The sequence below is a fragment of the Protopterus annectens genome, chromosome 4.part1 (assembly GCF_019279795.1).
Source record: "Protopterus annectens isolate FY-2018-M chromosome 4.part1, PAN1.0, whole genome shotgun sequence".
Classification (NCBI taxonomy): domain Eukaryota; kingdom Metazoa; phylum Chordata; order Ceratodontiformes; family Protopteridae; genus Protopterus; species Protopterus annectens.
Genome location: NC_056734.1, coordinates 1,000,707,451 through 1,000,730,252, shown reverse-complemented (window position 1 = coordinate 1,000,730,252; position 22,802 = coordinate 1,000,707,451). Strand labels below are relative to the sequence as shown.

The 22,802-nt window shown below is 40.9% G+C and overlaps 1 protein-coding gene across 7 annotated transcripts in view; it reads right to left on the bottom strand.

The window, feature by feature from the left end:
* Positions 1–22,802, bottom strand: part of RUBCN (rubicon autophagy regulator) — a 2,564,006-nt gene that overhangs the window by 652,252 nt on the left and 1,888,952 nt on the right. For all 7 annotated transcript variants that reach the window (XM_044070705.1, XM_044070707.1, XM_044070708.1 and 4 more), the window contains one exon: positions 3,632–3,777. In XM_044070705.1, coding sequence (XP_043926640.1) covers positions 3,632–3,777 — 146 coding nt within the window. The remainder of the gene's footprint in view (positions 1–3,631; positions 3,778–22,802) is intronic.

The window sequence follows — 22,802 nt, the reverse complement described above, 5'->3', positions numbered from 1 at the left end:
ATCGAGCATTATGGAGAGATGTTGCTAATTTATTGAGGTTGTTTTTGGAGAGATTAGTGTATATGGGGGGAAGCATATAGAAGGGTAGAAATCAGGTGTGATCTGGCTAAGGTGGTCCTTGCTTCAGGTGAAAGGAAGAGTTTTATTCTATAAAGGGATCCAATTTTTTTATTAACTAATTTTATTGTGTTATTGATGTGAGTGTCAAAGAGTGTAGAAGCAAGGAAGACAATCAGAAAAATGAGAGTGAACAGCAGGTGAGTGAGGAGTTAGAGAATGTAGAAGTAATTTACCAGGTGAATGTAGGGTGCTTCTAGGGAAGATTAATTTATCAGGGTAGTGTAAGGAACAAATGCAAATAAGAAAAGTAGGATTGAGTTAGTTAACACAGTTAAGAGGGTAGAAAGATGTAGATAATGAAAGAGTGGGGATGAGGCTAGAGAAAAGACAAATGAGTGAAGTGAGATAGGAGGTTAAGTAATGAGACCTTTGTGGTAGAGATACTGAGCAGTAGGGGTAAGGCGCCACCTAGTGGCCAGCAAATAGATTGCTACAGATCCTTTGTATTGGAGGGGGTAGGCTACAGGCCAGGGGAGGTAGGGAGATGTAAGACACCCAGGTAAGTAGAGCACGTCAAGGAGTTAATTAGGTGGAAACTTCAGGAGAGAGAAGAAGTTTAGTAGGTTATAGGCTGCTGGCTATCTGTAAAGGGAGACTTGGCTGGTATAACAGGCTCTTTAGCTATAAGTAATGGTAAAAAGTCAGGTATTGTTGACAGTACATACGTTCTCTGATTTTAAAAAGGCTGGCTCTCAGGGAGCAGGTGGTATTTTCAGAGTCCACGCTAGTTTCCAGAGACTATCCAAGGGGGGGTTTGCAAATTTGTAGGTTCTGAAGGCACAGGTTCACAAGGGTTCTCTGATTTTAAAAAGGCTGGCTCTCAGGGAGCAGGTGGTATTTTCAGAGTCTCTTTATGGACTTTGTTATTATCAGAAGATTGACAAACAGAACTCCTTTCAGTTTGCAGGTTCACTCTTCATTGACTAAACTTTTTTATTTCCTCCTTAGCCTGGTCTACATTTAAAAATGCACTCAATCCTACAGGAAAAAAAATATTCTGGAGACAGCTGGATATAGCAACTTGAATTTCATACTTTCTTCTCAACATCCTCCAATTGCCGGGATAAACTTGCTTCCCTTTTGCCTAGTGTACATTGAATAATCATAGTAAAATAAATTCTGATGTCCCCAGTTTTAAATACTTTTCCCTTGTGCTACAGTCTCTGTGAAAAATCTCACCAGTCTAAAAACTCATGGCTTACAGGAAAAAAAATAGCAGTGTCCCCGTTGAAGTACCACATTCTTCAAAAGAATATAGTGCTGGAAAGATCCTTTGCAGTATGACATAACAGAAACATGGCTAAAAATGAAAGTAGGACTCTCAAAGCTACTTCTTGACTGAAGATATCTCTTTATTAGTAAATACTACTTTACAGGCATATGAGCACTGCTTGGACAATGTGTTACAGCTTGTAATAACATGCAATTATTTCAAATGTTCAGAGAGGGGACATTCTTCGAGAAATGTCCACTCTCAGGGGTAGTGTCATCGACTGGGGATGGATCACCACTGGAGGGCAGTCTAAAGGGTCTATTTCAGTAGACCGAAATCCCACTTATCTGACTTTCAAAACACTGATACGAAAGACCTGAAACTCCAAAAGACCGACTGCTCAAAACACTGACAGTTCGCTATGGGTAAGTAACCACTTGGCCACTATGTTGCCCTTTGCCCCTTACCTCCACAGTAGTGCAATCTCAGAGTTGGTATATTTAGTTGGGGAGTGTGGGGGGCACAGAGCCCAACATAGGGGGGTGTGGGGGTAAAGTGCCCCAGATGGGTTGGTTTTCTTTGCTTCGGTTTTAGTGTGTTTGTGGGGTTAGGCAAACGGTTACCTACCAGTGGTGATCCATCAGTGTTCCGAGCAATCGGTCTTCTGGAATTTCAGACTTTTCACCACGATGTTTTGAAAGTCAGGTAAGTGGGATTTCAGTCTACTGAAGCAGACCCGGTCTAGAACACTGCCTTGCTTAACAAGGTTTTTCCTGTTTCCAAAAACGTAACAGTTACGTTTCAAATGCATCAAATAAAAGATAATAAATCTACTAAAAAAAAAATTTTAAAACATAAATGTAGCAAACTTTGGTTGAAATGCAACATCAAGCCTATTTTAAAAAACAAACAAAAAATGTGTGGCTTAATTTATGGGTGTATATCATAAGTCCGAACGCACAAATGTCTGAACGATGAAACTTCGAACTGGGAAGTTCGAAGTCTAAAAATAGAGAAGTCGCGGAACATTGAATTCTTTCCCGGGGAAAGATTTGTTGGGCCGTTTCCACGGCTTTGCTATTTCCTCCACTGTGGTGAGATCTCAGAGTTGGTATATTAAAGTTGGGGGTGAAGCCCCTCACATTAGCAACAGTATGTAGTGTTTGTGTGTTTTCGGGTTTTGTACCGGAACAGCAATTTCTTTTCCCTGGGAAAAAAATCGCTGTTCTGAGTGTTTGAAGTTTTCAGTTTTCGAACTTCTGGGTTCGATATTTACATAGTCGAACTTATGACAGTTCAACTATGTGATATAGACCCTTAATTTATCACATTCTACACTACAGTTATTTATCTTTACTATAAAAATCAATCTAAGTATTGCCTAGGGAAAGGATACTGCCTTCCAGCAAATTCCATTCCATTATAAACTGGCTCTTTCATGGCTTGAAACATCATCTGTTGAAATGAAATGCAATTCAAGAAACTTCAACAAGCTGCCAGTATAATACAAAGGAAATTCTTGAACAATGAAATCTGTTCTCAAAAAGACAGGTGTGAAACTGCAGTGTGCAATAACTCAAATAATCCAAAATAAATGTTTCAGTAGCAGCAAAAGATACAGTTTCAGCAGATAACAGATAAGCATCTTTGCAAATCCTATAAACTTACTGACGCATAGTTCCTCTGAAATGTAGTACCACAGGGAGCCTTTTGGCATTCTGGTAGTGCTTTCACAAACTGCATGTGAACACAATATATACACTTTTGTAATGGCAATGCAATGTGCAGAGACAGATACTAAACTACAACTTAGATGATGCAGGCTCAGGTGGAGATTCTCTGCCTGCTCAGTTCTCCAAGGGGACAGGCTGGTAGCCTTGTGGCATGCATCTCCAGCTTATGCTAATGAAAGTCTGCTGCAAATTGGAGACCTAGACCGGCTACATCAGTTGTGGAAGTGGGTGATGGCTCCACCCTGGCACCAAATGTACTTCCACCCCCTGAACATTTGCAACGCAGGCATCAACAGACTTTAAGGCATTAAAAAATCCCCAGTTGCTGCTCAGTAACAGTCTTGTCACAACTGACTCTCTCACTATGGAAAGAATGAGCAGGATCACAGCAGGAGGTGCATGAAGTCCAAAATAAGCCTAATAAGCTAAGTTTATCTCTATGACATGTTCAAATTCCAGGGCATTGAACAAAGATTAAATAATACCATAAACAATAAAACCCTGTAAATAAAACAAACATTTATACAATCTCACAATCAGCTTACTTTTAAGTAAGAAGACCTACTTGGGTGATGGATGAATGTTAAAGATGATCTGCGGCCTTGGAGGGGCCCATTCAAGATTTCCTCTCACTCGAATACGGAGTTTATAAATATCTGCATGTTCGCCATCATCTGGTGATACTGGCAGTGAGTCTGGAATTGGCAAGAGCTTAAAAAAAAAAAAGACAAGACAGACACAGAATATAAAGTGAGGTGTGCCTTAGAAATGCTATCACTGAGCAATGTGCTTGAAATAATTCAATTTCTTAACACAAAAGAAGGTTTTGCTTCAGGTTAGATTATTCTGTTGTATAGGCCTCAAATGCACATAACAAGAGACAACCCATCTGATTAATTGTTTAAGTCAAAAACATTGCTGGTGAAATTACATAAGCGATGTATTTTACGATTAAAAAAATGGTAAACATACATTCAAATTAGCTGTATGCCGACATCACATTAAGATAAAAGGAAATGAGGTACCTTCTCATATAAACCCACTGTCAATTTATATTAAGTACTATGCAACAGAGTAAACTGAAACATTTAAGCAGCATTTTAGCTGGCAATTCATCTTTTACAAACGTGTTTAATCATAAGTGGTGAAAGCAGCAACTAATTTTCAGTGGAGTAACATTAACAGGTATATGCCTTTCAAGGGTGTTTCAGTTAGTTTTGGGGTCAGAGTTGGTGAGATAAATGTCATAAAAAGCATGTGAACACAACTGAAAAGGCTTTTATTAGTAGATATGCAAGCAATTGCAATTTTAATATTTAACGTACCACACACTGCAGTTTATACAGAATGGACTAAGAATCTGGTACACTGGGCACATTTTCTTGCATCTCTTATCTGTACGTTGTATACTAGAACATTACATGTGTGTGTGCATTATGTGGAAGCACATTGGCCAGTGTGTGTATTAATCCAGGTCACCTGGTGGGAGACTCTACTTTTTTCGATTAAAAGAATATGGTCTTGACACAATGTATTCCTCTCGGTTGCTTCCCTGACATTTTTATCTCCTCTCTATTCATTGCTAATTGAAGATTTTCTCATATTGGCTTTACAGTAAGTCTCTAATGGATTTATCATTTTTTTTCCAAAAGGGCCCTCATTTCTCTAGTAGATTCTTCAAAACACTCAAATTCTGCTCATGGCTTCTAGAATGATTTTTCTCACAACATTTCTGAATAATTCTCCATGACCTGAGTTTATAGGATGACTGCCTTCTACTGATGCAATTTCTAAACTATATGGAAAAGTTTTCTGGTGATATACTATGCACTCCTCTTCCATTGTGATAGCCTTCCCCAGTGCCCCATGTACAACGTCAGGTCTATCCGTCACTCCATTCTACCCCCAGACTTGTGCCAGTTACAATCCAGGGCTGGTGTGGAATCTAAGGGCATTAACGGATGGTGGTCTCCTACATCTGCTAGACAGATTTCTCTTTTAGGGCCTTTTCCTTCATTTCCCCTCCCTCCCTATGGTTAAGTTATGATGGCAAGTGTACAATGAGAGTGTGAAGCTTACTGCTTGCCTCTGCAAAAGTTCTGCCATGCTCCCACCCTAGTCCCCTCTTAGACTACAACATCCATTATATAAACCCTAGCCTTTGCCAGGGATGTTACGGGGAGTGCCCTCATATCCACCTTTCATCACTCTCTGCTACTCTGGCAGTTTCCTGAGCTACTAAACAAACCCAGGTTGCCTGGGCAGTAGTCAGGGCTTATCCCTCTGCCAATGGATCAGTGAACTACATGAAAAAATTTAATACAACATGCACATAAACACAACAGCCCAGGTTTGGTAAACATTATACACAGACAGGCACCATGGTGGCATACTAACTCGCATAGTAATGGAATGCAGTCATAAGGTCAAGTCATGGTAAACAAGTCTTCTAAATGTATAAGAACTTGGTTCCTGTGCAGTTGTTTATTACCTCCATACACTTCCAACGCATGTCTACACAAAACGTTTCAATTTATTTTATAGACACTATTCATAGCAAAGCTGCAGTCTACTGTATTGATGATTTTTATTTATTCAAATTTGTTAACTGAGTAAGTAGGCTGCTCCAGGGACCCTATACAGCTCAACCCTGACTTAAAGAAATGTAACTAACAAGCATACCATCTTGAATAAATGAATGAAAACACAAGAAAACATTATTATAAAAACAAGCAACAAACTATAGCAGGATTCTGAAAAAAACCCCCAAAAAACAGTTGTACCATTTCTCAGGTTCAAATATGAAGTACATATATGCACACAATCTTGAATGAATGAAAATAAGACAACATGATTATACAATAAACGAAAATTAGGTACTTATAATAATGATAAATCTAGCTGTCTTTTTCTGTCCAGTTCAACCTGTGGGTTATGGGATCAGAGACTTGGCATTTCCAAAGACTTTATCCCCCAAACTCCATCTCCTCTGCCATAGTACCTTGTGCTCTCGCTCTCCCCCTTTACAGCTACCTCAAACTGAGTTTACCCCTCTCCACAAAACTGCAACTGTAACCCTTCAACACCACATACCAAGGACACCAAAAAGGAGGCAAGGGAAGAGATATCGCAACAACTTAGTTGTCCAATGCTCAGAAGAAATGTAAAACAAGATGGGGGAAGGAGGGAGGGATGGTTGAACTGGACAGAAACTGACAACATGGATCTATTGTTATGGTAAGTACATAACTTTTATATCCGATGTTGTCTTTTCTGTCCACCTTCAACTTGTAGTGAGACACAAAGGTGTGTGCACCCACTCATGTCACAACTCAGTAGCTGCAAGACAAATGTTATCAATAGAAACTCTCAAGAAAATGGGCGAAGTACCACTGCTCTGGCAGAATGACCATTTGACTTACAAGGCAAAGACTTTCCTTTCAATCTATATCCCTGTGACGCCCCAGCACTGGCCCAGTAATCAAGGAGCCTCAATCCTCACCACTGGCAACAGTGAGGGATGTACACAATGGGAGGATGACAAGTACACACAATGAAGTACAATTTCCCTTAAGCGCACACAGAGATCACAGTCAGTCTGGGTCTGGTTTCTCCCACTTTCTCCAGATCCCCAATAAGACTCCCCACTGGCACAGATATAGGGTTAAGATCTCAGCTAAGGGGTCACACCAAGACCTCCAGCACCCTCTCTGTCCAACCAGTGGTCCGTGTCCCTGCCCAAGTAGCTGACACACACACACACACACACACACACACACACACACACACATCCACACACGCACACACACACTCCTGGGGAAGGCTGGCACGGGTTTACTAGCTATGCCCCCTTCTGCCCAGACTATAAGGTAGTTATCACTGCCACCAACCCCTACTTATCAGTTACTATAAGGCCCTTACAGAGGGTGACCAATCCTACTGTGTAATGTTAATAATAATCCAAATGGTAGTCTGACCAAGGCAAGGCTATTAGAGTGGCCTGTACAGTGTCACCAAATACATATCCAAGTATTCTAAGAGCTTAAATATGTCTCACAAATATCAGCCAGAAAGATAGGTTTAAATATATTTAATGATAAATAATAAAAAACAAGACAATGCTCAAACAACACAGTAACTACAGAGTTCAGAATCACAGGAAATATTTTAAAACAACATTGCAAGACAGTCTCAAATAAATACAGAAAACATCTAAACTAATCTTTACTATATTCCTGTCTATATCTAAGAGATACTATGCCCTAAGTCTTACTTACATACAACATGCAGGCAGAAGTGCTGATGATGGATGTTTCCAGGTCAAAGACAAAATATAAAATGCCCAGTCTCTGAGTGAGTTTTTAAATTAATAATAAACATTACTGCTGGGTTGGCTTGGATGACATCACTCTTTGTCACCTGACTTTACTTCCCAGGCTAACCGATACTAACAGAATTTTAACATCTCTGTGTGAGAAGTACACATCTTTCAGGAGTTTGCAGAACACGGAAGTCGTAAAACAATAAAACACTTTTACATTTGAAACCTAGTAATAATTTCTGTCTCAAGAAAATACAAAAACTCCTAGCTCTAGACATTGTGTCTGCTGCTGAGCTGAAACTGAGAGATAACACAATCGTAAAACACTAATTTCAGCTTATTTTCTTGAGGTTTTGCAAGTTAACGCCATATGTTCCAGCTTCTATTATTAAAACATACATTTGTACAGGTATAGAGTTTATATACATTTCTGTTCTTGTCCAGTAGGGTACACTGTGGATGCATCCTTGAAGCTCAGTACTGTACAAACCCTGTTCAATACACACTTCTGCAACAGTAGTTTAATACACATATAAAGTACAGTTTTGTACCTACCATAAATGTAGATGTTCGAGGATCTCCATTGCTGCAGTCCTTACATATGGGTAGTCCGCTGTCCACAATCGGCCCGAATACCAAAGGGCTAGAACCGGCGTCGGTCATCGGCGCCCGAGACTGACGTCAGTACGTGCCATTACAAATGCGCATGACCGACGCCATATACTCAGTCTTTCTTGCCTCAGACGCCAGAATGCAAAAAACACCACCCAAAACCCAACCTAAAAGGGGGGAGGGGGGGGGGGGAAATTGGACTGCAGCAATGGAGATCCTCGAACATCTACATTTATGGTAGGTACAAAACTGTACTATGTTCTTCGTCTCCCATTGCTGCAGTCCTTACATATGGGTAGAATCCCAGAGCAACGGAAAAAAGGGAGGCTGGCCAACTAAATAGCATTAGGAGCTGCTAACATGCCCTGTAAGATTGCAGTGGCAAACCCAGCCCTAGACCTAGAATAAAGAGGTAAATGATAATGCTTTGTAAAGGTATGTACAGAACTCCAAGTAGCTGCCTCTAGAATGTCTTTAGTAGCTACCCTCTCAAAAAGCAGTAGAGGTGGCCGTAGCCCTAGTAGAATGAGGCCTGATCCCAACTGGAACATCCTTTCCATGATGAGAGTAACAAAAGTAATACAATGGCCAATCCACTTGGAAATAGTTTGTTTCGAGACAGCTTTCCCTTGTGAAGTCAAAGCAAAAGAAACAAATAATTGTTGAGATCTTCTGAACTCTTTGGTTCTGCTCAAATAATACCTTAACTGCCTATGTACATCCAAAGAATGCAAAACTTTTTCCCCTTTATTTTGGGGGTTAGCATAAAAAGTAGGCAAATGAATAGATTGGTTCAATGCCACATTAGAAATCACTTTAGGCATAAAAGTAGGATTAGTACGTAAGGAAACTCTGTCATTGTGAAAAATCAGAAAAGGTTCCACTGCCATGAGGGCCTGTAATTCAGATACCCTTCTAGCAGAAGTAACAGCCAACAAAAAAGCAGTCTTCCAAGACAACAACTTCAATTCAACTGTAGCTGCAGGTTCAAAAGGAGGCAGAGTCAGCTTTTCCAAAACAAAATTAAGATCCCAGGCAGGAGTAGGAGCTCTTCGTGGGGACTTATATTCTTTGCCCCTCTAAGAAACTGTTTAACCAATGGATGTGAAAACAAAGGAGGGTCACAATCATAGTGAGCAGAAATAGCTGCAGCATGCACTTTTACAGAAGAGAAGGACAAACCCTTGTCCAATAATACAGTCAAATATTGCAATGTACAACTCAAATTAGGCAATTTGACATCAAAGCCTTTAGCTGAACTCCAAAGAAAAGTCTCTTCCATTTATCAGCATAAACCTTTCGAGTACTAGGTCGCCTGGCTTCCAAAATAACATCCAAAACTTGTTGAGGGAGCTGAAGGCCCTCCTTCTTTAAAACAGAATGCGCCAGGCTGTCAGGTGTAGGGATTGCACCCTGACATTGAGAAAATGATTGTTTTCCTGAGACAATAAGTGAGGAATCTGTGGTAATGGCCAAGTTGTCCCATGAATTAAGCTCCTCAACAGAGGGTACCAATGCTGACGAGGCCAATCCGGTGCTATAAGGATCATGCAAGGTTTGTCCCTCCTGACTTTCAACAGTACCTTTGGAAGAAGAGGCAAGGGAGGAAAAGCATACACGTGAAGGTTGCTCCAACTTGAAGGATAGTGCATCTATTTTCCAGGCTGTTGGATGAAACAGCCTTGTGCAAAACAGTGGCAGTTGGAAATTCAGAGGAGAAGCGAACAGATCTATGTCTGGAGTTCCCAAGCCATGGTCAACTGAAGAAATACCTGAGGGTCCAACTTCCATTCGTGAGGATCCACAATCTGTCTGCTCAGAACATCTGCTAAAGAATTTTGTGCTCCTGGCAGAAACTGTGCTCGAAGAGTGATGTGCAGACTTAAAGCAGTTTCCCATAACAGCATTGCTTGTCTGCAAAGAGGGTAAGAATGAGTTCCCCGCTTGTTGATGTACCACATGACAGTTGTGTTGTCTGTTCGAATCAACACCAGTCCTGGTTGAAGTAGGCCCTTGAATGCTTCCAAAGCAAATTGAACTGCCAGCATCTCTTTCATGTTGATATGCAAGTGAAGTAGCTCTGGGGCCAAAGGTCTTGAATCCATTTTCCTGTGAAATGAGCTAGGCTGACTCCGAGGCGTCTGTCGTTAATATCTGACTTGCCTCTGGTTGGGTCACAGAGAGTCCCTTGTTTAGGTGACATTCCTGAGCCCACCACACAAATTCTTTCTGAATGCAAGGCAGAATCCGAATGACAGTGTCCAAATCGTGGCTGTGTTGAGTCCAAACGCTTTTGAGATACCATTGCAGCTTCCTCATATGCAGTTTGGCATTGGGAAGTACTAGAATGCAAGATGCCATGAACCCCAAGGCTTGAAGGACTGTCCTTGCAGTCAGCCTGGACATTACTGATAACTGTTGGAAGTATAGGTGAAGATTTCTTTGTTTGTCCGGGGTAAGAAATGCCATCTGAGCAGCTGTGTTCAGTCTTACACCCAGAAAACACATCTCTTGTGAGGGTACTAGACTGGACTTTATTTCGTTCACAGAATACCCTAGGCATCTTAAAACTGTCATTACATACTGCAGATGTTGAAGAAGTTCGTGCTTGCCTTGAGCCAGAATCAAACAGTCGTCCAGATAAGGATAAATTTGAATTCCTTTTAGTCTGAGAAAAGCTATTACTGGAGCCAGGACTTTTGTGAATACCCTGGGTGCAGTAGACAAGCCAAAGGGCAATGCAGAGAACTGATAATGCAAATCCCCATTCCGAAATCTCAGGAATTTCCTGCAACTGGGCCTGATAGGAATGTGAAGATAGGCTTCTTTGAGATCCAGAGTCACCATCCAGTGATCCTTGCCCAACATAGGTAACAGCTGTTGCAGTGTTAACATCTTGAACTTTGGAATTTCCAGAAAGGTGTTTAGAATGGACAAATCCAGAATTGGTCTCCAAGTATTTCCTTTATTTGGTACTAAGAAAAGACAGGAATAAAACCCTGTGCCCCTTTCTGCAGAAGGTACTTCCTGTATTGCTCCCAACTGAAGCAGAGAAGAAATTTGTGCCTGTGCTTCCAGGCTTTGCTGATGAGGCACATCCGGCATACCTTTGAAAGGAGGGAATGTGTGAAAATAAAATTTGTAGCCTCGATTTATTATGTCCAATACCCATTTGTCTTGGGTAACCAAATGCCAATTCCTTTTGAAAAGTCCCAGTTTTCCTCCTAGAGGAGCTGCCAGCAAGGCAGAGTCCGGCAGCTGAAGACACAGGTCATTGGGTCTGTTTCCGAAAGGACTGACCCCTGCCCTCCCCAGCAGAAAGGGTAGAAGAACTCAAAGTCCTAGAAGTAACAGGGCCCTGAGAGGAAGCCCTACCTCTACCTCGCCTCGACCTGCCCCTAGATTGATAATCCGAAGAGGGGAAAGACCATCCCTTAGCAGGCCAATTTCTACTGAACTTAGGGGGCTGAACTTGTAAAAAGTCCTTAACCGTCTGCATAGACTTAGCTTTTTCCTCCATTTTTTTCAAAACTGACTCTACTGGAGGGCCAAAAAGAACATCAGATTGCAGAGGAGCATCCATAATTCGAACCTTAACATGCTCTGACAAGGTCTGATCTTTAAGCCAGGCATGCCTGCGAACAACTGAACTAGTAGCAGCCACTCTGGAATAAGCCAGTAAAGCATCAAATCAAACTGCAAAGAATGCTTACCAACTTGGTCTGAAGCATGCACTAAATCCTGAAGCTCCTTACATTCAATACCTTCAGCTAAAGCATCTACTGTACATTTCAATTGGCCCAGCAAATAATTTTGATACCTGAGCATATGAAACTGACAATTTAAAGCTCTCATAGCCAAAGTAGAAGAGGTATACAGTTTTTTACCCCACCTATCCAGGGCCCTAGCATCCTTGTCCAGAGGAACTGGATTCTTAACCACAGAAGCCCTAACACCTTTGGGGCCTTGAGTAATAGTTTCTGGATCAGCCCTAGGACTCTTATATAAGTACTTGTGAGCTTCCGGAACCCTGTAGTATCTATCTGGTTTAACCGGGGCAGGAGGCAGAGAATCTGGGTTAAGGGCAGCCTCAGAAAATACATTCTGAACAACATCCAGTACAGGAGGAATAGCCAAGGGCCTATGCTGAGGCAAAAACAAGAATTATCTTAGCCTTTTACGAGAATCAGAATAATCCTGGCCTTCCCATTTGAAATGTTCCCTCATGGAATGCAAAGTCTCAGAGAAAGAAAAATCTTCTGGAGGGGACGCAGAGGGAGTAGTGTCCTCAGCCTCCAAATCAGAATAGGGAGGGAAATCCTGAAGTTCTTCCACAGAAGAATCTGACTCATTGGAAGACTGAACCAAACCCTCCAACTCTGTCTGTACCCTGGGCCTCTTCTCAGGGGGGGGGCATAGAACCCCTAATTAAAGTTATCAAATCTTCAGCCATCTTTAACATGTGCTTCCTAGGAGCTGGACCCTGGGGACTAGCACCAGCAGGGGCAGACTTAGACTTAGAATGGCTTTTGCTTTGAGAAAGAGGAGGCCTAACTACCCTATGAGGGGAGGGAACCACCAACATCTGAGAAGCACCCTCAGCCTGGCCTAACACAGGAGAAGCCACTTCCTGTAGTAACAAAGGCTCCCCTTGAGACTCAGGTAAACTTTCAGAAGGAGCCGCTATAGTATTCGGTGGTTCTACAGAACCAGCGTCCGGAGTGGACGACTCATCCTGTTTGGACCGCAAAGCCTTCTCTTTGCGTTTCTTAGAAGAACCAGGCGTCGGAGAATCCGATGGCATGTTGTAATTACAACGTTTACCAAACACAAGCTTAGCACAGTCCAACCGACGTTTAATAGTATGCTTGTTAAAAGTAGCACAAAAGCGACACCCAACCACGTCGTGCTCAGGCCCTAAACAAGGAATACAGAGTGAATGGTAATCCCTATGAGGAATCTGTTTCCCACAAGAAATACAGTTATTAACTTTTTCTGACATCCGTCAATACTGAGGCAAGGAAAAGACAAAAGTGTCCCCAACGGGGTACTTAGCCCAACTTGGTCTCCGGTCTGAAACTCAAAAACCGACAATTCCAGAACGCCGAACGGCACTTGCAAAAGGCTGCTTCTGCTTAGGACCACGCGGCAAGAAAGACTGAGTATATGGCGTCGGTCATGCGCATTTGTACTGGCACGTACTGACGTCAGTCTCGGGCGCCGATGACCGACGCCGGTTCTAGCCCTTTGGTATTCGGGCCGATTGTGGACAGCGGACTACCCATATGTAAGGACTGCAGCAATGGGAGACGAAGAACATCATATAGTTCTCTTACATTAGTAAGGCAAGAATATGAATCATATTAATTAATGTTCACAAGTGACATATGATTATTTACAAAATCCCAGATAGCTGGGCTGGCAGTGTCACATTTCCCATGAAATCCAATCAGAAAGCCATCTGGATCAGACAGACTTGGACAACAACTTGCCCAATCGAGCCTTTCGAAAGGAAACAAACTGCTAGTCAGACTTCCTGATGAACCTGGCTCTAGTCAGATAAAATCTCAGTAGCCTGTGAACATCAAGGCAGTGCAATAAATATTCATCCTTGTTTGAAAAATTGGAGAAAAACACTGGTAAATGAATGGCCTGATTAAAGAGTTTCTGATATCACTTAATGCAAAAAGGCAGTATCCATTTTGAGAGAAAACCTATCCTAATGAAAGATCAGATATGGAGACACTGAGGATAAGGCCTGCAATTTTGATACATGCCTGGCCAAAGTGACAGCCACATAGAAAAGAGTCTTCCAAGAGAACAACTTCAAAGAGACTGTCAACTGAAAGCTCAAAAGGAGGACCAGCAAGAATGTGAAGCATAAATTAAACCCCAAGGAAGAACAGAATCCCGAATAAGATGTCCCACCAAGAACGTACCTCTGAGGAAGAGTATTATCTCTACCAATATGAAAGTTGGAAATAGCAGCTAATTGAACTTCAATAGTGAAATAACTAGATCCAGAATGAATCAGATCAGCAAGGAAATCAAGAATGGCATTCAAAAGTGCAGAAAAAGGTTTCTAAACTTTTAGAAGAGTACCATAAAGTGAAGCACTTCCACTTACTGGCATACTTTCTTGAGAGTAGATGGTTTCTAGGAAGAGGACAAAATGTGAACTACTCTATCAGACAGCTTGGGATCTCTGGCCACCAATGGAATTGGAGAAACCATGCTGATAATTTGAGAATCCGGAGGTTGGGTGTGTCTAAGACTGCTGGGTGAGAGATCAGATCTGGAATGGGATCCAGCTCCAAGGAAGGGTACTGCAGAAGGGGCCACAGAAAAGGGAATCAAACCTAACAGGGTCAAAATTAGAGGAGTTTAGAAAGGATTGGGAAGAGAAACTGGATAAACAATTTACAAAGAAACAATGGGGGGGATATATGTTTTGTCTCCTAAATATACAATAAAATCTAGAAGATTTAGGATTTTTGCTTGGAAATGTTTATATAGACATTTTTATACTCCAAGAAGACTCCAAATGTTTCCTCAGGTAGACAGCAAATGTTGGAAGTGTAATGGGAAAGAAGAGGTAATTGGGAATATATTTGCTGGGAGTGTAACGAGTTGACAGATTTTACAGATTAGTAATAGAAAAATACAGTGTGTTCCATGCAGCCAACGTTCATCAACTAGTAAAAGAAACCAAAAGGGGCTCATGTAGAGGTCAAAGTACTGAGAATTCTTGACAGAATTGATGAATACTCTGTAAAGGTGTGGAAAAAAAAAAGACCAAAAAGTCTGAAGAAAAACTATATGAATAACTTTATATGACACACTTCTACACAAACCAAAACAGTAAATAAACGTTCTAAAACATGGTCATGCGCTTTCGTCCCAAAAAAACAGGGACTTCATCAGAACCTTTAAATTTAATTAAACATTACATTTTATAGGGTGAAACATAGATGATATGACCTTAATTACAAGCGTTTAAAATCTAATAAAATTAAATTAAAATCTAATACTAACGTATCATTGATCCAATCTAATATTGACTTGTCATTGATTACCTTGCTGTCACTATTTATAAAGACAGCTTCAATGGTTGTTTTGCTTCAAGAATTTTTAGAAAGTCAACATGTTCAAAAAAGAAGTTATGTACTTACCATAACGTTCCATGTGAGTTGTTCATCTTGCCTTCATTCATACTAATGGGTTCGGAGCCGATCCCTCACTCCGAGTCGGCCTACTGCAAAGCTTGAGGTCTTCAAATAGCTCGAGGCCAAGTCCCTATTCCATGATGCATCTATAGTTACCTCAGATCTTGTTTGCTGCACATAATAATACCATATGTCATTCTATCACTCCATAAGAGAAAGTATAGAAGGGTTGAGCAACCAGGAAGGATCCAGCATCTCGGTCTAAAAGCCCAGGATGGGGTAGGAGGGAGGGACGTAAGAATGAAGGCGACATGAACAACTCACATGGAACATTATGGTAAGTACATAACTTCTTTATGTGAAGTTGTTCTAACTAGCCGTTCATTCTTACTGATGGGTAGCGTCCCAAGCATCATCTCTCCCGGGTGGCTCATGGGAGTATATTTTTCAGGACAGTGGATCCACAGGAGACCCTGTCAACTTTGTAATGAGTGATAAAGGTATGAGGTCTTGACCAAGTGGCTGCTGCACAAATGTTATCAATAGGGAGTCTGGCAGAAAAGGCAGAGGATGCAGAAACTGCTCTGGTTGAGTGAGCTTTAATTTTATGTTGTAAGGGCATATTGGCAGCTTAATAAGCAAATGTGATACAATCAGATAACCATTTAGACAGAGTTGTTTTAGCTACTGGCATACCTTTCCTGGAGTCTGAAAAGGAAACAAAAAGCCGTTTTAATTTCCTAAAATCTTTTGTTCTATCCAAGTAAAATCTGAGTTGTCTGTGAACATCAAGTTTGTGCAGCATGTATTCTACACTGTTGGAGTGATTGGGAAATAAAACGCAAATCAGTAATTTGGTTGAGATTAGTTTTAGTGCAAACCTCAGCCAAAAAAAAGGGGTTTGTCCGAAGTGAGACTCTGTCAGCATGGAAAATCAATTAAAGAGGTTTAATGGACAAGGCTTGAAGCTCTGACACTCTGCGGGCGGAAGTAATAGCTACTAAAAAGATAGTCTTCCATGACAAAAATTTGTAGTCACATGAGGAAGCTGGTTCAAATGGAAGAAGAATAATGCAGGAAAGCATAAAATTTAGATTCCGATCGTCTTCCATGACAAAAATTTGAAGTCACATGAGGAAGATGGTTCAAATGGAGGAAGAATAATGCGAGAAAGCATAACATTTAGATTCCATGGGGAATAGGGAGATTTCACAGGTGGTCTGAGATGAAAGGTCCCTTTGAGAAAGGCTCTGGATAATTTGTGTGACATAATATTCAATCCTTTGAATCCAGATGAAAATTAGAAATGGCAGCAAGTTGAACCCGAACAGTTGCTGCTGCAGCTCCTTTGTTGAAGATCATGGTCAAGAACTGTAAAATGGAGGCCATAGGGGGCTTGGTAAGGATCAATATTGTTTTTAGAGGCCCATATAGAAATTTTTTTCCATTTGCTAAGGTATAGCTTCCTCGTAGAGGATTTATGAGAGGATAAGAGAATTTGCTTAGTGTCATTGGAAAGGTTATGGAACCTGGCTATGATGGGAAATGGAGCAGCCAAGCTGTCAGCTTCAGGGACTGCAGAGAGGGAGGAAGTTCCCCCGACGAGTGCGTCAGAAGGTCCGGAACTGGGTCCAGAATCCAAGGGTCCTCCAAAAGATGATGTTGAAGGAAGGGGAACCAAATCTGACAAGGCCAATGAGGGGCTATTAGAATGATGGTCCTTCCCAGAGTTTTTGCTTTCTGTAGAACCTTGGGCATCAATGGGATTGGTGGAAATGCATAGAGGAGGCCGGGAGGCCAATCGTGAATGAGTGCATCCCTTGGGGCTTCTCTCAGAGGGGGAATCAGGGCAAAATACCTTCTGCATTGTTGTTCATATGGCTGGCAAAAAGGTCGCAGCAAGGCTGCCCCACTTGTGGAATATCCTGTCCGTATTTCTTTCTTGAAGGACCCCTCGTGGGGCAACAAAATTGCTCTGCTCAGCTTGTCTGCTATCACGCTGGATTTCCCCAGGATGTGCATCGGTAACAGAAAGCGCTGGGTGGATATAGCCCACTGCCATACTCTTAGGGCCTCTCGACAAAGGGGATATAACCTGGTTCCTCCTTGTTTGTTCAAGTACCAGACCACTGACATGCTGTCTGAATCGCAACTGTACCCAGAGGAAGAGAGTCCTGGAAGTACTGCAATGCCAAAAGTACTGCTCTCATCTCTAAGACATTGATATGCAGATGTGTCTCTTGATCGGTCTATGTGCCTTGGGCTGTCCTTCCCTGAAAATGCCACCGCCACCCTAACAGGGAAGCGTCCGTGGTCACTGTGGCCACTGCTGGGGGTAAAACAAAGGGAGGTCCTATTGTGACATGAAGTGAGGTCAACCACCACTGAAGATCCTTTTTGCAGGAGTTTGTGATCACTATCAGGTGAGACATGGGAAGCTCTTGATAAGACCATTGAGTGAACAACAGCCCTTGCAGTATCCGCATGTGCATATGACCCAGTGGTATGGCCAAAATTGCAGCTGCCATCATACCTAACAACTTTAGAACTTCTGATGCTGGAGCCTTGTTTTTGGATATCAGAATGCGGACCTGCTGACGGAGTTGTAAGACTTTTTACTGGAAGTCTTAGCATGCTGGTGTCCAGTTCTGCTCCGATAAAAACTCTATGTTGCGAGTGGCGACAAGGCAGATTTTTCTGAGTTTATTATAATGCCCAGCTGGCTGCAGAGTGACAGAGTGGAGTCCCTGGCTTGAATGAGTTGATGCCTGGTGGTGGCGGTGAGGAGCCAATCGTCTAGGTACAGAAACACCTGGAATCCTAAACTTAAGTGAGCCGTGACCACTGCCATACATCTGGTGAAACTCTGGGGGCTGAAACTGGTAATGACTGGTTCCCAGCCGGAAGCGTAGATGATCCCTGGATGGTCTGGCCATTTATATGTGGTAGTACGCATCCTGGAGATCTATCGAGCACATCAAATTGTCTTTCCCAAAGAAGGGAAGTATCAACTGAAGCGTGACCATCCGAAACTTCTCTTTTGACAGATTTGTTTAGCCTGCTGAGGTCCAATATAGGTCTCCAGTCCCCTGTCTTTTTTGGAACTAAAAAGAATCTTGAGTAAGTTCCGGATCCTGTCTGGTCTGGTGGGACTGGTTGGATGACTCTTTTTCTTAGCAACTTTTGGACCTCTACTGTTGCTTGTTCCCTGTAACTGGGTGGAACGTCCGGGATTTTCCTTGTCGGTGGAGGGGGTGTACCGAAAGGAATGAAGTATCCTCTGGAAATGATACTTTGAACCCAGTTGTCATTTATTTTAAGCCAGGCATCTGGGTACAAAGATAAGCGACCCCAACTGCCTCCAGAGTAGGCTACGAAGGTTCCACAATCAACAAGTCCAACTCCTCCGGCTCCGAAGGACCAGTATGGCTCGGAGGAGGAAGAGTTGCAGCTGGCATAAAGGTCTTCGGCTCCGAAGCCACTTGGGTTGGAGCCAATAAAGATTTTGCAAAGGCCTGTACCTGTAACAACTTCTGCACCACACGATCCACATCCAGATCAGAAAGGCTAATAGAAGACTGAGATGAATGGATCGAAGGTGGTACTGACTGTAATAAAGGAGACTTCGGTATTTCGGATATCGGTTCCAGGACTGAGGACCGGCTCTGAAAAGATAAGACGGTCGACTCTGATGTCTGTGGACCCGACGTTGAAGATTTTTTTTGTCTCAGAAGTCTTAGAAGACATTAAGGACTTGCTGGATCCATCTTGGTCGCTCAAAGCTTCTTGGAAAGAGGGTTTCAGCAAACCTCTATCTTATCAACTTCCTCTTTCTCTCCTGGAGAACCCTGGAAGAGAAAGAATGGCATATAGAGCAGCTACCTTGTAAATGTAATACTCCGAAACTATGCACACAGTTGACATGACTGTCAGTGACAGACATTTTTTGGCCGCATTTGGGGCATTTTTTAAATCCTGACTTTGAAAATTGCACAGTAACACAGTCAAAAGCCTTTAGAAAAATACCGGCTAAAGTCACACACACACAAGTACTCATCTAGACACAGATAAAATATTAATTGTGACAGAAAACTCTGTCTAAAAGCACACAATATTAAATGCTAAGCAGACTATAACTATAGTGAAAAAGATAGCTGCTATTTCACACACACTAAACCTTATCTAAATATTCTAAACTAAGCATACTCTAAATAAAATAAACCTTATTTAAAATTGTTTACTCTGCGACAAAAGGTCACTAACTAAGCACACTCTAAGTATAAGAACAAGATAACAGTGACAGAAAGGTCACTGGTAAAACACTCTTTAAACTAGGCCTAGAAAAAAAGTGGCCAACTAGAAATTTATAAGAAAGCACACCAAGGGAAAGGGAAATACACTATTAAACGATAAGAGCTTATAAAAGTATCTAAGCAACTACTATCTAGTCAAAGTTATCAATATTATAAGAAACTATTTGTAAAAGTAAGATTTTACTGGCTCGAGCTAGTGAGAACCTCCGATCTGTTGCAGCGGCAAACTAGATCTGAGGTAACTCTAGGTGCATCATGGGATAGGGACTTGGCCTTGAGCGATTTGAAGACCTTGAGCTTTGTAGTAGGCCGACTCGGAGCTGAGGGATCAGCTCCGAACCCATCAGTAAGAATGAACGGCAAGACAGAACAACTTCACATTAGTTATCTGGACTTTAAGAGCCATCATCCCAGTTCCACTAAAAAGAACATTTTCAGGGGATAATTAGTTTGGGCGGCAAGAACGTGCTCGAACATATTTATCTTTAAATAGTCGTTGTTTCAGAAAAGAGGTTACCTGCAAGACTTACTGTTTAGAATTAATGAAGAAGTCTTACAAGGGTGGGGTACGAGATTCAAACCCTTTTTAGGTAGTGAGATGTAGGAGTACATAATGCAACCCCCGGGACTACTGAGATCCAAGTTAAACCCTATACTAATTACATGATAGTTTCTTTTGGGGAGTACACCAAGGAAATTAAGGAAGTTTTGTTGAAGATCTGGATAATTTTTAAAGGAAATTCAGAGATTATTAACATTTTAGGGGAAACACCCCACTTTATGTATAAGACTCGAAGAAATTTGAAAGTGTGTGTGTGTGTTTGTTTGTGTGTGTGTGTGTGTGTGTGTGTGTGTGTGTGTGTGTGTGTGTGTGTGTGCGAGAGAGCGTATTGGGTTTACTTTCATTCATTGAAAACTCATTTCACTGAATTTTAATTCACCCTCAAAAAATCACTGAAAGCTCTCCCACATAGTTAGCTTTTATATTTATGAATCTCATTTCACTGAAAGCTAAGAATATAAAACCCCCTACACCCCCCCAACTATATATACTAACTCTGTGATCGCACTACAGTGGGGAAAAGGGCATATACGTTTTTATTTGCCCAACAGTACTTACATTCAGTGAAATGTGAATCAGTGAAATGAGTTTTCAGTGATTTGAGCTTTCAGCGATTTGGTGTCAGTGGTTTGAAATTCAGTGAAATGAGTTTTCAGTGAATGAAAGTAGACCCGAGCGTATTATATACATTTTATATAAGGCATATAATAAATCAAGCTCTACCCACAATTGTAAACAGATAATAGATTGCATACAAAATACTAAACAAAGTACCATACAAGCAGCAACACAGTTACCACTGTATTACATTATTACAGTGAAATATAATTTGCAAAACAAAATGTGCAAAACATTAAGAACACCTAAATTAGACCAATAACAAGCACCTATAACAGGCACTAAGACAGATAAAAAGAAAAAAATATACTTCATTACCACTTATGGTTTATTTAGTCCTATACTTACTGATATAGTAAAATACTACTGGCAGTACTTCTTTAAATATAATGAGCTAGCCAATATTTTGTGCCCGTATATAGGTGTATCATACAAAAGAGGTAGAAATTTTAAGGATATTTTAGTACACAATAATTTTATTTTTCCAGTTGATTCTATTACTATTGTTAATATACCTTTAGGCACTTATTTGTGTGGACATTGTAACGTTTGTACATATATGTCTAACACATTTGATTTTATCAATGGACATAGGTTCTCTCCATCAGAAATATTTAATTGTGAAATACAAAGGGTTATTTACGCCTTGCAATGCTCATGTGGCCTTGTATACATTGTAGAAACTAAGATAAAATTTAAATGTAGGCTACAAGAGCATATTAGAAATATAAGAAACAATAAGATGGAGATACCTATGGTCAAACATTTTTTAGAATGTCATAATTCCAATGTGCATGATTTAAAGGCTAGCATTCTGGAAAGATTACCTGTACGATTTTGTTCAGATGAAGTATATAAAAGGAAACTAATGTATAAAGAGAGTCTGTTTATTTTAAAGTTTAACACCATGTCCCCTTTGGGACTGAATCTTGAATGTAATTGGAAAGTGTTGATTTAATTGATTTTTTTAATTGTATAATTGATATGTGGGTGTATATATAAAGGTGTGTCTTTTTAGAGTTTTTTTTGTACTCCTTGAAGGCTTGTGCCAAAGCGCTGGAGAGAGAATAAATTCTGTTGACTGGTCCTGGTTGTATTTTTAGCTGGACATTTCTTTGTGGTTGCTTATAACAGACACTAGTTTATGCAAACTCTGCAGCAGTTATTCAGTCCATCCCCCAACTAACAACTAAATGGTTATTAGCAAGTAATTAATTCACTCAGTGCTACACTACAGACACACACAATGGGTCATGAAGGTGTTAATGGAGGTATAAACAAACAGAAGAAAGCACACACATACATTTACAAAATTAACAAAGGCACAGTAAAAATCAAAATCTTAGCCAGTTAGCATCACTGATGAGGAATGCAGTTATGCCATCAGTATCATGGGATTAAAATAACATAATTTTAAAACATTTCTCAGCTTTGTGAAAAAAGGTTGTAGACTTAGTTGTTCTGCTTAATTACAGATGATTTTGGCTCAATATGCACTCTATAATGAAAGTCTAAGGAATAAATAATGCCTCTGTCCCACAATCATCATGCTACCAATTGTTACACTGAAATGTCCAACAGTATCAATGTTGCACATGTGCAATACAAATCATAACTAGAAACACTGCTAGGGAAGTATGAAGAACGTTTAATAACATTTTCTTATTAAAAAAAAAAGAAAGGCAACATAACCTATAGAGCAACACAAAGATCATACCTGACAAAAAGCCAGCTAGCTGAACATGAAATGATGCCGTAGGCAAAGGCTTCCACAACACTTAACCCCATGCTTCTCACTGCTCTTTTCCCAGATGCATCTCAGTGCCTCCAGGCCTGGTTCCTCATCACAGCCTCCTCACATAATCCAGATTATTAGTTTTTCAACCTTTTATGGCATATTTTGTACTACTCTTCAGATGCAGGGTTATGAACCTGGATGTATTTATAATAAACAGCTTTACTTTCATTGTAATAAGTGACATGGGAGCGTTAAGAAACATCAGTGCTGGTATCTTGGAAGTAAAATGGGAAGGGAATAAATATACTTACATAAAGACAATGTAATACAGCTATGTATAAACTGTTTCTCCCCTGAAAGCTTCCAAACCCGTATACATTTACCTTACAAAACTTATAACTGCAAA